At 43.1% G+C, this 16571-nt stretch overlaps 1 protein-coding gene and 1 long non-coding RNA gene across 5 annotated transcripts; one reads left to right on the top strand and one right to left on the bottom strand.

The window, feature by feature from the left end:
- Positions 1 to 1056: 1056 nt before the first annotated feature.
- On the bottom strand, positions 1057 to 7552 carry LOC102711923. The gene is made up of 9 exons (XM_040528839.1): positions 7502 to 7552; positions 5637 to 5738; positions 5423 to 5542; positions 4376 to 4492; positions 2775 to 2894; positions 2610 to 2678; positions 1857 to 2175; positions 1571 to 1775; positions 1057 to 1457 (listed from the first exon to the last, which is right to left on the bottom strand). The coding sequence occupies exons 3-9, from the start codon at positions 5482 to 5484 to the stop codon at positions 1321 to 1323; spliced, it is 1029 nt and encodes a 342-aa protein (XP_040384773.1). The 5' UTR covers positions 5485 to 5542; positions 5637 to 5738; positions 7502 to 7552; the 3' UTR covers positions 1057 to 1320.
- Positions 7553 to 8745: 1193 nt separating this feature from the next.
- Positions 8746 to 11474, top strand: LOC121055757. Of its 4 annotated transcripts, none has more exons than XR_005812754.1 (4): positions 8746 to 9031; positions 9640 to 9719; positions 9821 to 9907; positions 10342 to 11474. It is a non-coding gene; the product is annotated as an uncharacterized LOC121055757 (long non-coding RNA). The 4 variants fall into 4 exon arrangements; XR_005812753.1 differs by having other exon boundaries at positions 9619 to 9719; XR_005812755.1 differs by lacking the exon at positions 8746 to 9031 and having other exon boundaries at positions 9041 to 9719; positions 10845 to 11474.
- Positions 11475 to 16571: the final 5097 nt, after the last annotated feature.

Here is a 16571-nt window from a genome sequence, read left to right as displayed (position 1 = left end):
ATATTGGTACTTAAAAAAGTAAAATATGTTCTAATCTTGTAACATTATACATTTATATGTAAGATAGCTTAATATTTATTTTTGGACAAAGGAAATAGACAGTACATATCGGCCATGTCACGATTGTCCACAAGAAGCAGAAAAGTAAGCACGGTTTACGGGCTATCTCTGTCTTTCCATTTTTATTATACTCGTATAAGCTAAAAATTAAATTTTCAACCAAGTTGAGGGTGAGAAATTTTTACTTGGACTTAACTTTAGATCACCTAAATCACGTATATAAAATTTTTATTCACAAATCATTTTTTATTTATAAATATGTCGTTTGGCAATCATGCTCTCTCTGTCTTCCGGCCTCGCTTGCTCCGTTTAGTCAGAGACGCACGCGCTGGATCGACCCCTCGTGCTGCCGTGCTTGAGTCCACACGTACGATCGACCCCTCGTGAAATCAGATTAGCTAACTTTTGCATCGACTACTGATGACAGTAGAGTCATCAGTAGAGTCAAAGAGGATAAAGAGGATATTGTATCACTGGAATCATGAATATATTAAGTAAGAGCAATATCCTCTATTGATACGAGGTCATAAGAGTTGTCTCTCCGAAACATAGAAATACCATAAATTCTAGCATAATTAACAAGCTCATGACTAACTCTATTCCGAGAGCGATTGATCTTCCGAAGTAATACTTCCTTGTCTCCATACAGGATGCATCTGGCTTCGTTGTCTCCATATAGGATGCATATGGCTTCCTGAATTACAAAGGCTACCTGCATCAATCAAGGCTAAAACATCATAGCCACTCTTCATCATTAGAGTCAATCAAGGTTAATTAGCATCCATTGCATTAAGGCCGAGTTCGGTAGCCCCCGTTAGTTAACTTATCTCTCGTTTTCCACGCGCACACTTCCCGAACTGCTAAACAGTGTATTTTTTATAAAAATTTTCTATAAAAAAGTTATTTTAAAAAAATCATATTAATCTATTTTATATTTTTTTAATAATTAATAATTAATTAATAATATACTAATCTATTACTATATTATTTACTATATTTTCTATGCCAGGGCATAAGTTAACTTATATCCCAGCCACGAAAGTGGCCTAAGTGTTACGTTAATACACATGTATGACCCCTCATCTTAAGATAGTGACGCTTAGAAAATTACATACATACTACCTAGTCCAGTCAATGCTAACCCGACTTGTAGCCTGCAAAATTAAGCTGATAGGTTTGGACTTTGGAGCTGATCAATATTCGAGGATAAATTAACATGTACGCACTACTAATTAGTAATCTTCATCAGCTTCATGATCATTAGAGCCAAGCTTCGTCATCAGAGCCACTCGAGTATGTGTAGGGGAACGACAGATCTGGAGAGCCTCGATCAAATACGCCGACTATTGGATGCTTCAAATCATCCATCCCTTGGTTCTTGCATGCAAAGCAATTACCTAACAAAATATTACATACATATACACAGTGAGAGAGATTTCACTATAAACAAGAGGCAAAAAGGTTGTTCATGACAGATTTAAGTTGTAGTAACACAGATATATTTTCATACCATTTTCATCCGGCTCTAAAGGAGAGCAGAAGTAAATTTTCTCCCCAAGCATTTCATGGACTTCGGCAAAGTACAGCTTTGAAGTCCATTCAGTTGCACTGGCTACCTTCATCTTAACGGTGAAGTTGAAGTGATGAAAAATCTTGTAATAATGTTCTACGGTGAAACATTGGAGGAGAAGCTCATCAAATCGATAATCGTACCCCTGAAAATAACACTACTGGTTAGTCAAAGCTAAGCTAGCTACATGCAATTCAATCAATCAATGAAAAGATTAGAGAAAAACCTTCAGATCGTCTGTTTCTGCAATGTACTTTTGAAATGCCACCATCGCCTCCTCACTCATCCATTTCATCCCATTCTGAGCAATTTCTTTGTCAGAGTCATCAGCATATTGTCCTTCGGCCGGATCTAGTTGGGCATGTTCTGGTGCCAATATTGATCTTTCTTGTGAAGACTGTTGATGGGTCATTGCTTCATCCTCCACTACTTTAGTTTCGGGTGAAGGATAACCTTGAGGAGGACGCATATATTCAAAGAACTCCTCAAGACTATTGATCGTATGTTCTCTCGCGTAATCCTCAAGTTCTTGTAGCCACTTGGATCTAAGTAAAATCATGACGATATGATTACCGAAACTTTTTACCTTTTATGTGTAATATGTAACACACAATGACTCACAGAGGATTATTCTCAATAGAAGAATTAACTTTTTTTTCCATTATGTCATACAGTGGCTATAAATCATACTGCATTATTCCAAATGGAAAATTTAAGCCGATAGATTATGTCATACAAAACAATAAATTAGATAAGGGTATCTATCGTTCAGAAAGTGAGCTTACTCTCTAAAGCTAAAGAACAAATCAGAACTGTCATGCAAGTGATTGAAAAGATGAAAAATCAGTACAATATTAATTTGTCTACCGACCAGTACGTATGTAGTTAGTAAAGTCATGCAGTGGTGGTGTCAGAGACTGACAATCAAACATAAAAATGATTATACACATTAAATGTCATATGCTTGTGAAGCGCTTACAACGGTTGTGAGGCTTCCTTATGTGCTGATGGCTTTGCAAATGTAGAATCAGGTCCAGCACTGCCCTTGCTGCCAGCATATGCACCATAACACCGATACAGTCAGTCATACACATAATAAGAATCAAACTCCTCATTCGAAATAAACGAATAATAATGCTCATACCTGTGAGTTAAACCAGGTATATACGGTTCATCATCCAGCAACAGTTCGTCAACTTTTGACAGATCTTTATTTGTAGGGTCAAGATCACTGCTCCTCACATCATCAGCACGCTCCTTAACCCTGATAATACATGTACCAACATATGGCACCATGGCCATTAGTCAGCGACAACTATGGAGGAGATATTTTACAGATGGAAAATATAATATTCATTCTCACTATAAAAGCCAGTTCAAGCACCTTCTACTCAAAGTTTATTTCTGACCCGATGCGGCCAAAGTTTTGGTCAAAGAAGTCAACGAGTTGAAGATATGATTTGATTCATGGTAAAGAAGCCATACGTTAAAGCTCATAAGTGTAGCATCACTTCTTGATAAAAAATATTAAACTTTGATCTGATTAAAACTTTTACATGATCAAATTTTTACAGCAGCTTAAAATAAATTAGCAGAACCAGAAACTGAACCTTATAATGCACTGAAAATACTTTTTGAGGGTGTGGAACAAACAAGGTAGCTGCTACTGGTGTCGTGAGCAATCCATAGCAGCAGCATGCTGGCTCATCTCAAGAGGTTTGTTATTTCAACGGAAATCACTCATTGACAGTAATTGTAATAGTATTTGCAGTATTGCACAGTTCTCTGGAAATCGTTTTTTTTCTAACAGTAATCAAGGCACTGTTGAGAAAATGAAAAGGACTAAAAAGGGAAGTTCAACCAGACCGACAATGCACAGAGGATTTGGCCCCCTGGATTGGAATTGTTGTCCATGCAGTGCTGAAGGCATGGAGCCATGGACAGCTGCTGATGGTGAGGGCAAAGCAAAGCCAACCCTTTCACCAGTGAAAAGAATAGTGTGGGGGAGTTCTAAGCTGTGGAACTTAGGTATCGTATCACACTATCACTCCTTTGGGCCCAGTTAGTTCAGTCCAGCTTGACTTAGTTTGGATTACCAACTTATATAGTAGTTGGGACACTGACGCATATTGAGACTTGCAGATGCTACTCTCTGATTACATAAAGAAGAAAGGCAATGCAAAACAGGAGCTAACTCAGTAGCATAGGAGGATAGTGAAGAACAGGCCTCGGATCACTGGGGTCACAGTGGTGGCTTTTTGATCGTATAAGGGGAAAGTGCAACACTACTAGACAGAACTTTTAAGTACCACGCCAAGAGGTGCTAGGATAAGCAGTAGTAATATTTAATTACCCAGGGCAGTATGCGCCTATTCATAGTATTAATGCAGAATATATTACTAGGTTCAGGGTGGGCATTGGCTTAATTCAGTTCCCTTTGTACTAATTGCAAAGGCAGCAGTGAAAGCATATGCAGTGACAATGCAAAATCAACAGGAGTTTGGAAAATTTACGGTATCTATCTAGACACCACCATGATCACCCTCGACTAGCTTGGTTAGTTTCGAATGTTACTTTCTTATAAATCAGCTACAGTTAATAGGTTCTGTTACAGCAAGATGTCCATTTGAAATTGCAAAAAATAGTCATATGATTAATTTTTCGTAAACATAACTCATATTTATAACCACGGGTACACATTCATATAGCTAAAATGAAAAGGGAAAAATAATTAGTGGAACTTACGGTAAGGTTAGTGAGTCTGCTTCTCTTCTTTTCCGTCTAGGCTGCCTTTTCCGCTGTGAATAGAGAGAACTCTGTCGAATATGAGTTTTACTTCCAGCTTCTGCGTGTCCAGGTTCCCTGTGAAGGTTGTAAGATTTTTCATGTAAACTAACAATAAACACACATAAATATAGAGAAAGAGAGTTTGGATTGTCTCTAGATTCTTTTTGTAACAAGAAATCAATCAAATCATTAGTCTCGGGGGAGCTTGTGACAACACATAATAAATCAAAAAAAAAAAGAAGGAAAGACGCAGCAGAAATACAACTTTTTTATGAACATACGTTACAACACCTTCCCAGCCAGGTCAGAAGATCACTCAGTGGACTACTGAAGAACACAGCTAAACACTATGGGAAGCCCTGGGTGCCCATGAACAGCTTGCAATTGTAGTGGACAAAAGCAAGGAGAATGGTGATAACTATTTCAATCCTATCCTCCGAATTAAAACATGCAGCCGCACTCTGTTTTTGCTTTAAATATAAGCAGGGACTTCTGGCCTTTGTCATAAACAATGAATAGAAACATGTGACATTTGCTAAAAAAATGCACTTTTGATGGCAATGCACCAGGTGATGTGGTAGATCCAATAAGTTGAATATTCTGGTCATAACAGAAGTACCAACTAAGTTGAATATTCTGGTCATAACAGAAGTATCGTGCTCGATCAAAAACCCAGAATGATTCTTCAAGGGAAATAACATGTAAATCGCAAATTGCACAAAATAATTCCTTGACTATTTTACTCAATAGTAGATTTTTGTGCCCTTTCTTTTGTGTGTTCGTGTGTGTGTCGAGCAGGGGGCGCTCCAAAAAGGGGAAGGACAAAGGAGGAGCTCACCACCAAGTTAAGATATGGTCATGCTACGGGATGAACTAATATATAGGACTATCATATGATTGTCTGCTAACATAAACTAGATTTATAACCCTTGGAAGTGGACTGATATTTGCGGATAGTAACATATTAACAACCACCCCATTATTTCAAAGGAATCAAGGTCATACCTGCCAATTGAATCAGGTGCAGAGGGTGAATCATTCAGCGATAGTGTCTTGAATTTTGGCATGTCCGTAGTTGTAGTGCCAAGCTCACTACTGCTAACCTCACTTGCATCCTTCTCAGCCCTGAGTAGATCATGTTGTTCAGATATTATGAAGGTATTGCAAAATGGGCCAAAGAGTAGGGTTTTTTTTTTTTTTAATTAAGAAAGATACCCACTTTACTTGTCCTCGTCTGCCTCGGGATCGCTTCCGGCGAGCTGAATAAAGAGCACTTTGCCGAATGAGAGCTCTAGCTCCAGACTGTGCATCTCCAAGTCTCCTGTCAAGGTTGAAAATTTTGGTGAAGTTTTACTAGCATCCATACGCATATATATTGAAAAATTTGCTAAGAAAACATTCAGGGCAGAAAACAAAATATTCCGCACCTATAAACCACAAGTCAGCATGAGCACAGCATGGAAGATTTATTCTACTCAGGAATATTTGTGGAGAATGAAAATTACCCTTCAAAACTAGTAATTTCCCACTTCGGTGGCTGCTACATAGAAACAGTATTCTGGCTGTAAAATGGTTTCAAAGGTAGAAGAAGCATGTGCAATTTTTAAAGTTGCGATTTTGATTGCTATGCACAAGGTAATGCCCGCAGGGTCAATTGGGTGGAGTATCAGAAGATAGACAGCAGCTGGATGGAGGGGAGAGCAGAAATATTGATCAGAGTGCCCCCAAAATTGTTCTTTTGCGGAAATAAACTGTAATCCACATCGCACAACACATTATATTGCTCGAACATTTTACGCAAAAATAGTTGTGTGGTGGAGGCTCTCCGCTGACTGCCATTGAAACGGAGAGGGGGGAGGAGAAAGGAAAGAGGAAAGGAAAGAGGAGAGGAGAGGAGAGGAGCTCACCAACGCTACACCCTTCTTCTTCTTCTTCTCCCAGTGTAGCGAAGTGGGCTCGGCTGAGGCCAGGCAGACAGTTGGTGGGAGAGTTCCCACCAAATAAGGTCAAGCGTCTCCGGCCAGCTGGAACGTCGCCAGCAAAGGCACCGGCGTCCATGGCGGGGGCGGCGGCGGAATAACCAGATTCGGCGAAGTCGGCGGCGGCGGGATCGACGAGCGCGGCGCTGGAGTCGACGCACTCAGCGAATGGAGGAGATGAAGGAGGCGGTGATGGAGGGACGGTAGGGCGGCGCCGGCGGGGCGGCAGGGCGCGGAGGCGGGACGGAAGCGCCGCGAAGGAGGGAGGGCGACGGAGGAGGGAGTGGCGACGGCGGCGGGGCGGTAGGGCGGCGGCGGCGGGGGGAGGGCGACCGAGGAGGGAGTGGCGGCGGCTAGTGTTTGGGAGGCGTCCGGGCGGAGGGAGCCGGCGTAGAGGCGTCGGCGGGGCGGCAGGGCGCGGAGGCGGAGGGCGACCGAGGAGGGAGGGCGACGGAGGAGGGAGCGGCGGCGGCTAGGGTTTGGGAGGCGTTCGGGCGGAGGGAGGCGGCCGCACGCGGGATGATGGGAGGGAGGAAGCATACTGACCTGGGCGTCCGATCGAGCGTAGTTTGGATGTGTAACATGAGTATGAATAAGAGTAAAATTAGTTGGTGTAAACGAATTCGATTCTAAAAGTTCGTAATGCACGGAAACCTACTCATCCTCGACTCGAATTTAATTCAAATCCGAAACTTATTTGGATATTTATATCGGCAGGTACGTACACACACGGACCACGTCTCGTTTATATATATACGAAGAAAGAAGAAGATGAATCAATCGTAGCCGCTTAAGCTTAATTACGATCGACAGTAGAGCCATGGAACACGCCGTCGGCGAGTCGGAAGGCGGCAATGACGAGCAGCCTAAACTTCAGCAGCTGCCACTGGTTACTAGCGCACTCGACTTAAGGTAATATTTATAATATAATTTTTGGACCAATCTTCACCAAATGAGTAAATTTTTTTTTGATCCACATCGCACAACACATTATATTGCTCAAACATTTTACGCAAAAATAGTTGTGTGGTGGAGGCTCTCCGCTAACTGCCATTGAAACGGAGAGGGGGGAGGAGAAAGGAAAGAGGAGAGGAGAGGAGCTCACCGACGACCTCGACCACCACGACGCTCATCAACGCTACACCCTTCTTCTTCTTCTTCTCCCAGTGTAGCGAAGTGGGCTCGGCTGAGGCCAGGCAGACAATTGGTGGGAGAGTCCCCACCAAATAAGGTCACGCGTCTCCGGTCAGCTGGAACGTCGCCAGCAAAGGCACCGGCGTCCATGGCGGGGGCGGCGGCGGCGGCTGGGGATTTCTACTTTTGGGTATTGGGAATTCTGCTTTTAGGGATTGGGAATTTGGGTTCGGGTGTGGTTGGGTCGCACCCGATTACGTTTTCGTACGCGTCTCCATCTACCTCAGTATGTCTAATTTAGGTCTCTCTATGAACTTTTTTCCTTTGGTTACAGGATTGGTTTGACAACAAAAAAAATTTACTCATTTGGTGAAGATTGGTACCTCGAGATATCGGTATCTCGAGATACTTTTTGTTGGACCAGAGCAAATCTCTAAGTTAAAGTTGTATTTTGTTAGAGGTAAAAAAAAAGAACTTGCAAAATTCAAAATTGACTTATATACAGCTAGCATAATACCTTAAGTCGAGTGCGCCAGTAACCAGTAGCAGCTGCTGAAGTTTGGGCTGCTCGTCATTGCCGCCTTCTGACTCGCCGACGGCGTGTTCCATGGCCTCTTCTGTCGATCGTAATTAAGCTTAAGCTGCTACGATTGATTCCTCTTCTCTCTTCGTATATATATAAACAATACGTGGTCTGTGTGTACGTACCTGACAATATAAATATCCAAACAAGTTTCGGATTTGAATTCAATTCGAGTCGGGGATAGGTAGGTTTCCGTGCATTACGAATCTTTATATAAGGATAATTTATGTTACTTGCCACTCAGAATCGGATTCGTTTACACCAACTAATTTTACTCGTATTCATACTCATGTTACACATCCAACTGTCTGAATCGATCTACGCTGGATCGGACGCCCAGATCAGTATGCTTCCTCCCTCCCATCATCCCGCGTGCGGCCGCCTCCCTCCGCCCGAACGCCTCCCAAACCCTAGCCGCCGCCGCTCCCTCCTCCGGCGCCCTCCCTCCTCGGTCGCGCTCCCGCCTCCGCGCCCTGCCGCTCCGCCGACGCCTCTACGCCGGCTCCCTCCGCCCGGACGCCTCCCAAACACTAGCCGCCGCCACTCCCTCCTCGGTCGCCCTCCCCCCGCCGCCGCCGCCCTACCGCCCCGCCGCCGTCGCCACTCCCTCCTCCGTCGCCCTCCCTCCTTCGCGGCGCTTCCGTCCCGCCTCCGCGCCCTGCCGCCCCGCCGGCGCCGCCCTACCGCCCCTCCATCACCGCCTCCATCCGTCCATCGACCTCCGGCGCACACTTCGGCGACCCCGCCGAGTTCACCGGCTGCGCCGATTCCGCCGAGCCAGACGCCGCCTCCTTCATCTCCTCCATTCGCTGAGTGCGTCGACTCCAGCGCCGATCCCGCCGCCGCCGACTTCGCCGAATCTGGTTATTCCGCCGCCGCCCCCATCCCTGCCTCCTTCGCCGGCACCTGTAAGCCCTGGTCAGTGAACGCCTCTACGCCGGCCTGCAATTTTGAGTTCTAAATTAGACATGGATGCTTTGACAAACAGCAAAGAATTCTAAATAATTAACTGCAGAGAAAACATGATGTCAACAACTCAGAAATATATTTATCATCTTTTCGAACAAGCTTTCATGTTCTTGAATGCCCTATATTTGACATTTCTAAATTTGCACATTATATTAGTTTTAACCAGAAAATGTCTCTATCCATGTCTTGACGGAACAATGATGGAATAGACTAACTCAGAGTTATTTCATCAGTTGGAGCAAATTCACATGTGGATATGAACATTTTTCAGTATAAGGACATCAATAAGCTAAAGGAACAATGATGGATGAATTTTAACTGCTGTTAATCAACTACTAAAGTGGAACTGAAGTGCAGAACCTGAAATTTCTTTTGCTAAACTTGGTGATGAACTGATGACTGATCATACAATTTTATTAGATCATGACGTGACGTGAATCATGTGATATTTCCATCTGTTGCTAAAACCATTTTCATTTAGCTCACTGCAACTTGCTTAAATTTGTTTTCCATATATTTTCCCACCTCCGTCACAGCACTGCTATATTTATGGACAGTCAAATATAACATTGGATAAAGCCCCTTTTCTACTCATAATTGTTGCTTCGGTTTCTTTAGGTGGATTCAGCGCTTCAAGGTAACCCAATGATTGGCAGAGTTTACATTTTCCTTCCGGTTATTATTTCTGCACTATCTTATACAGTATTTAATTGAGGGATTTATTTTGGTTTTGTGAAGAGCATACCAGCAGCAGAAAGCAGTCTGTTCCTCTCGGAAGTTCATAAGAAGTTCTATAGGTAGTTAGGTACAGCACACAAGGCATTGGTATGTTCTGCACAAATGTTGATCTATTTTCCTCGTTAATTTCCTCATCACGTCTGAGTTAAAAAGATAGGTAACATTCACATTAAGAAGTCTTTGACAGTCACTAGGCAGCAAGTATGGTGGTTTTGTTTGGAGAAACATCAAGCACTATATAACTCAGCCAACCTGTATGGTTTCATTTCATATCTGTTTTCTAATTGCTGCAATTTCTAACATATACACAGTACCATTAGACTTATTGATTCTGATATAACAGGTATACAATGAGATGAATGTGTTTTCTCTTAAAATTTTAGAGTCTCTGATTTCCTTTTGTTTACTAGGAGTGTAGGACATGGTTTATTTATTTATTTCATAGGATCCACTTCAGCTGTATATATCCATATGCAGTATATGGTCTCGTATTTAATTGGTTTTTTATATTTAAGTGACAGTTTTGGCTGGCACAGAAAAGGAATTGGAGACTGTTTTAGCTGCCAAATGCCAAAATGGTTGTAGGCTAGCATGCAGGCCTGGTGCAAAAGCAACACTAAATTATTTGTCTGACCGTGGATTGTCTCTCTTCCCCACAAGTTAATTTTCATCTATTTGTGTATTATAATCGAGCTATTGTATTGTATGATGGTCAGAACTCTATTGTTGGGTTAGAACAATAAATAAGCTTGAACTTCTGTGTACATATCTAAGGTACATCATCATGATATGTAGAATAGTAAACCAATGTTGTATATGCTCGATTTTTACAGTGAGTTGGGCAACTTTAAATGAAAGGTGGACTATTAATAGGAGATGGTACTATTACTATCTAGGTTGAATTGATCGTTCGGATGACATTCTCTTTAATCGCAAATTTCATGTGTTACAAGGTTTCCTCATTTACTTTCCTTCCTTCTCTGTACATGTTTTTTTTCTCTTTTTTGAGCTTTCTCTTGTTCAGTGAGACGATTGGACGGACAGCCTCTTACCGTTGCCTCATTGTCCTGCCTCTACATGCCGCTGTCGCTGACACTCGCCTCACCGCACTGCCAATAGTCTGCCATTTGATTCATCTTGGCAAGATGTAGAAAGCCTTGCAACTTATGTAATCTTCAGACAGTTAGCTAAGCGCTCTAGATACAGATTTCTTTCATCATTTTTAGCCCTGTGCTATAGTGGTTGTATATGTAACCATTTTTCTGTTGTGCTATATAGTTAGCTAAGCACTCCAGATCAAGGGATTTTGGTAAAAGATAGGTAGGTGGTATGTCGTTCCGCATTTTCTTCCACCTAACAATTTTTGCCTTGCTTTTCAGCGCTTAACCCAAGCAAGTGGATATAGTTCAAGCTCGAGGAGAAGGCGACAGTCAGCCACATCTCACACTTATTTAGGTAGTGACAACAAATAAATATTTTGTTCCTGTTACCTACTTTGTCTGACTGCTAGCATATGTGTGCATGAGTCCTGCTAGCATCTCAATAATAAAGCTACTCAATGTACTGAAATGCCATAACAATTGTTGTATCTGGATAATCAAAAAACAGATGCTCTGAATTATTCTATATTTTATCTTTTTTGCTAGATTATGCATACACGAACCCTCGACTGATTTTCTACTGATTAGTCTGTGTTGTGATTTTCTACTGAGTTAAAGGCGGTGATTGTTTGCCTTTCATATCACTGAATTTCTTTATCATATACTTCCAAATGAATGCAATGAGGGGATGGGGGGAACTGAGTACCTGACTACCAATCTCTTTCACCAACTGGCTTGCCTTCTTCAATGAAAAGTGAAGCAGTTTGCGTTCCAGTTTACGCTTAACAATGCAATCTCTTTCATCTCTATTAAATTGGGTCGTAGCGTTAGCATGGGTATATTGCTAGTCATATAATCAGGGTCTGCAGATATGTAGTGTTGCTGCATATACTACTGTATGAATCAGAGGAACATCAACCTGGAACAGCTCGACGACTTCCCAGCAAAGAAATGTTTGTTCCAGCTCGACGACTTCCCAGCAAAGAAATATTTCGTATTAAAAGATTTCACACTCAGATATGATTGACCATGTGCTGTTCCTGTCACTACCAAATCACAGATTTACTTTGCGCTCACTGCTCAGTCAAAAAACAAAACAACCAGCAAGATTTTGTCTCCCTTTTCCACCGTATACATGCATGACGCATCAGCAGCTCTGCTGGTGTAACCTCAACCCTCTGGGAAAAAAAAAAGGCCAAAAAGGCTCGGTTTGTCACACATGTGGTAAGATCATATTACAACAAACATTGCCCCAAGCTTAACATACAGACAGACAGTAAAGGAAACAAGCAGATGCATTTCCATATAATCAGTCTCTTTGGTCAGCGCTGCAACTGCAACAATCAGGTGATTATCACTTCTCAAAACTTAATCTGGCAAAGTAATCTTGTAGAGTCTACGCAAGGTGGGCTTGTCAACTCTTCCCAAACCATCTATCCCAAATCTCTTCCCTTCACTGTTTTGAATCATAACATGTTCATTGTAGGTTGGCAGCTGGCTTGTCTCATTGGCAGCAGAGGCCGTTGGCTTCCTTCCATCACCAATAACCATAACGGCGTGTGAAACTGGCAGATTGGACTTGGCATGAATGTATGGCCTAGTCTTGTCATACATGTAGATCTCTCCTGGCTTCAAATAAAAGTAGTTGCGCGAGACACGGAAATAGCCTACCATTATATTTCCAGCTTCTAGGAGAGACCTTACCTTCTGTGAATCATCTACGTCGACAACCTTCTCATATGATGAGATTTTGAAGAGGCGATCCTGCAGAAACTCACTCTAGTTAAGAATAGTAGAGTCCAGGTATATATACCAATTCAGATTCCAAGATTATGTGAACAGAACACAACTTAATACTAGTATTACTAATAATAGAGCAAATCTCTAAGTTGAAGTTGTATTTTGTTAGAGGTCCAAAAGAAAAAGAACTTGCAAAATTCAAAATTGACTTATATACAGCTAGTGTAGTACCTAGAGTTGAGTGCGCTAGTAACCAGTGGTAGCTGCTGAACGTTCTGCAGTTTGGGCTGCTCGTCATTGCCGCATTCTGATTCGCCGACGGCATGTTCGATGGCCTCTTCTTCTTCTTCTTTCTTCGTATATATATAAACAAGACGTGGTCCGTGTGTGTACGTACCTGCCGATATAAATATCCAAACAAGTTTCGGATTTGAATTCAATTCGAGTCAGGGACGAGTAGGTTTGCGTGCATTACGAACCTTTCATATAAGGATAATTTATGTCACTTGCCACTCAGAATCGGATTCGTTTCTATAATCATATAATCAGGGTCTGCAGGTATGTATACGGTGCCAGAGGAGGAGCCCGGATGGAGGCAACCGACACCGGCGTAGTGGCAGCGCGCACCGTTGGCGCCAGATCTGGGTCACCGGCCTAAGGAGGGTTGGGCCGCCTTTCCCCCTCCGCTGCTCGCCGTCGTGCCCTGGCAATAGGGTGTAGACGGGGTTGGCGCGGTGGGCGCCCCCACAGCCCCACCGGAGCAGAAGGGGACGACGAAGCGTGGCCGGCTGGGGCGCGTAGCCGTCAACTTCCGTTGTTTGGCTGGCTACTGCAGGAGCACGGCCGACTGCAGTTTGGGCTTAAGCTGCTACGATTGATTCCTCTTCTTCTTTCTTCGTATATATATAAACAAGACGTGGTCCGTGTGTGTACGTACCTGCCGATATAAATATCCAAACAAGTTTCGGATTTGAATTCAATTCGAGTCAGGGACGAGTAGGTTTCCGTGCATTACGAACCTTTCATACAAGGATAATTTATGTCACTTGCCACTCAGAATCGGATTCGTTTCTATAATCATATAATCAGGGTCTGCAGGTATGTAGTGTTGCTGCATATACTACTGTATGAATCAGACGAACATCAACTTGGAACAGCTCACGCAGCGAGAGATCGGGACCGTTAGAGGCCCGTGTCGCTCCTCCTCAGGGCGGCACGGGCGACACCCCAAAACCGGTCCGCCTCCCCTCCCCTCCTCGCCGCCGCCGCCTGAGCGGCCAGTTGCCATGACGGCAGCGACGGGGCTTTCCCCAGCCCAGGCGACTTTGGATGGGGGACCGGGGCAGCAAAGGGCGGGGCGGAGCGTGTGGTGGCGGCGGCGGGCCGGAGTGCGCGGTAGCCTTGGCGGGCGATCGCGCGCTGCGGCGACGACCAGAGGAGGAGCCCGGATGGAGGCAACCGACACCGGCGTAGTGGCAGCGCGCACCGTTGGCGCCAGATCTGGGTCACCGGCCTAAGGAGGGTTGGGCCGCCTTTCCCCCTCCGCTGCTCGCCGTCGTGCCCTGGCAATAGGGTGTAGACGGGGTTGGCGCGGTGGGCGCCCCCACAGCCCCACCGGAGCAGAAGGGGACGACGAAGCGTGGCCGGCTGGGGCGCGTAGCCGTCAACTTCCGTTGTTTGGCTGGCTACTGCAGGAGCACGGCCGGAGGCGAGCATGTAGTGTTAGATCTGGCCAGCATTGACTGCTCCACTCGACGACGAGTGTGCTCCCCTGCTAGGTGACGTTGGCGTTGCGGTAGTGGGGGTGCCGGAAATATCGGCACAGTCGCGGGATTGGTTGTTGGTTGGTGAAGTCGTAGGCTTGTTCGGGGAGGGTTGTATTGGGTTTGACGACGTCCGGCAGATGCACAGGTTAGTTGTGTGGGGCCAGCGGTGTTAGACACTGAAAATGACAACAACGTATCACACACGAAAGCCTGAAAGTTACTCTAAGGCCGCTCTAGTGCAGAACCTACATTCTTAGATTGTTGGGCGTGCCAGTTAGTTTGATCTTGTAACTGATAAGATATAACATAGAAAAAGCAGTTAAACCTAAACCGCTATCGGCTGGATAGCCGATACCGTCGAGGAGCTAGACGATCGGCTTTACAAGAATTTCATGGTAACAGATGAAAATATGTCCAATCAGGTGAATCAGGAGTAGGATAACTGCCAAATAGCTCGATCAACCAATTAATTTTAAAAGATCGGACTTAACCGAGACAGTTTTAAGGTTCATCAGCCGATTGGACCGATCTAGTGCTTATTGCATGCACAATCAGCAGCCGATAGGAGACTAAACATGGAATTCGAGATAAACTGGATTGTTATAGCTACTACTAATACAAAACAAGAAAAACTAAACACACAAGCTGGCACTAGATTAGAAGATCAGGCTAAACCAAGACAGTTCAGATCTAAATGTAGTCATGCATGAAATCAGTAAAATATTATAGCGTATGAGTAAACAGATACCAAACCAGCGTGACCAATCAATAGATTCACTAATCTTAGCCGATCGGACAAGTTCCTATAGCCAGATAGAACAAAACGTACATAGATCGGACCTAACCAAGACAATATGCAGTCAAGCACGATATAACTATAGGAAACATGAAGATCGATAAGTTTAATAAATAAACCGATGGATTACTGGAGATAATGTTGGCTAGAACTCCAGCGATAAGCCCTCACGGGCACTCGATCCGATCTGACGATACAAATCTAGTCAACCAGATTGATCGGACTAAACCGAGACAGAACCAAGTTAAATAGATTCATATCGACGAATTAAATAAAGAACTCGCGAGGACTTGATCGAGAATAGATTCATAACATGTTCACTGTAGAGTGGCTGGTTTGTGGCATTGTCAGCAGGGGTCATCACCAATAACCATAACAGCATGTGAAACCGGCAGATTGGACTTAGCATGTGAAACTGTAGACATCTCCTGGTTTTATATAAAAGTAGTTGCGTTACACACGAAAATGTCCTACCGTTATATTTTCAGCCTCTCTGAGAGATTTTATCTTCTGTCATTCATCGATGTCAACCTTACCATAGGACACGATTTTGAAGAGAATCACGATCATTTCATGTGTTTCGATTCCTCACCAAAATTGTTTTGCATTTCTTTTCTTATCCTACTTCTAGTAAAGCTTACTTGGAGCTCATGGTAGGAATAAGAGAGGCATACTTATATCACATATATCGTTAAGTCAAAAATAGGATCCAAGAAGATATCTAATCATAAAGTCATGATCAATATGTGCACTTTGGGTGGAAATGGAAAATTGAATGATAGCTCTTTTTTATGATCTCTCTCCTTGCATTTATTTGGAGACCAAGCATGGAACACCCTATTTAAGCATACACGGTACAAATTTAACATATAAACTTTACATATACAAACTTCAAACATATAAATTTTACACTTATAAACTTTAAGAATATAAACTTTGCACACGTAAAATTTTCATATAGATATATGAACATATGGATTCAAATCAGAAATTGAATCCTGGTCCGAATCAGAGTCAAATATACAAACTTTTGCATGTACAAACTTCACGTGTAATCTTTTCAAAAAAGAAATTCAGACAAATACCAAAAAGAAAATAGCGAGAGTTTGCGTAGGGCTGTGGTGCACAAACATTCGCTAAATAGCATTTTTGTGATCACCCTTGCACGATCGATGGGATAAACAATTAGGACTGTTTGGTAGGTCGTATGTGTGATAAATTAGCTATTAGGATGCTCTTAGAAATATGTCATTTAATTTTGTTTTTTCTCGATCTAGGGAATAGGAACACATATGCTTTTGGCAATAAGGTATTTAAATTTATATTAAATAATAAGATATATGTTCTCC

This window comes from Oryza brachyantha, chromosome 11 (assembly GCF_000231095.2).
Source record: "Oryza brachyantha chromosome 11, ObraRS2, whole genome shotgun sequence".
Classification (NCBI taxonomy): Eukaryota; Viridiplantae; Streptophyta; class Magnoliopsida; order Poales; family Poaceae; genus Oryza; species Oryza brachyantha.
This window is presented reverse-complemented; position numbering and strand designations above follow the sequence as displayed.

Coding starts and splice junctions, on each gene's coding strand:
- LOC102711923 (XM_040528839.1), bottom strand. CDS start 5,484: ATGCCAAAATTCAAGACACTATCGCTGAATGATTCACCCTCTGCACCT. Junction 2,176..2,609: donor AAGGAAGCCTCACAACCGTT/GTAAGCGCTTCA, acceptor GATTTTACTTAG/ATCCAAGTGGCTACAAGAAC. Junction 1,776..1,856: donor CAGAAACAGACGATCTGAAG/GTTTTTCTCTAA, acceptor TGTTATTTTCAG/GGGTACGATTATCGATTTGA.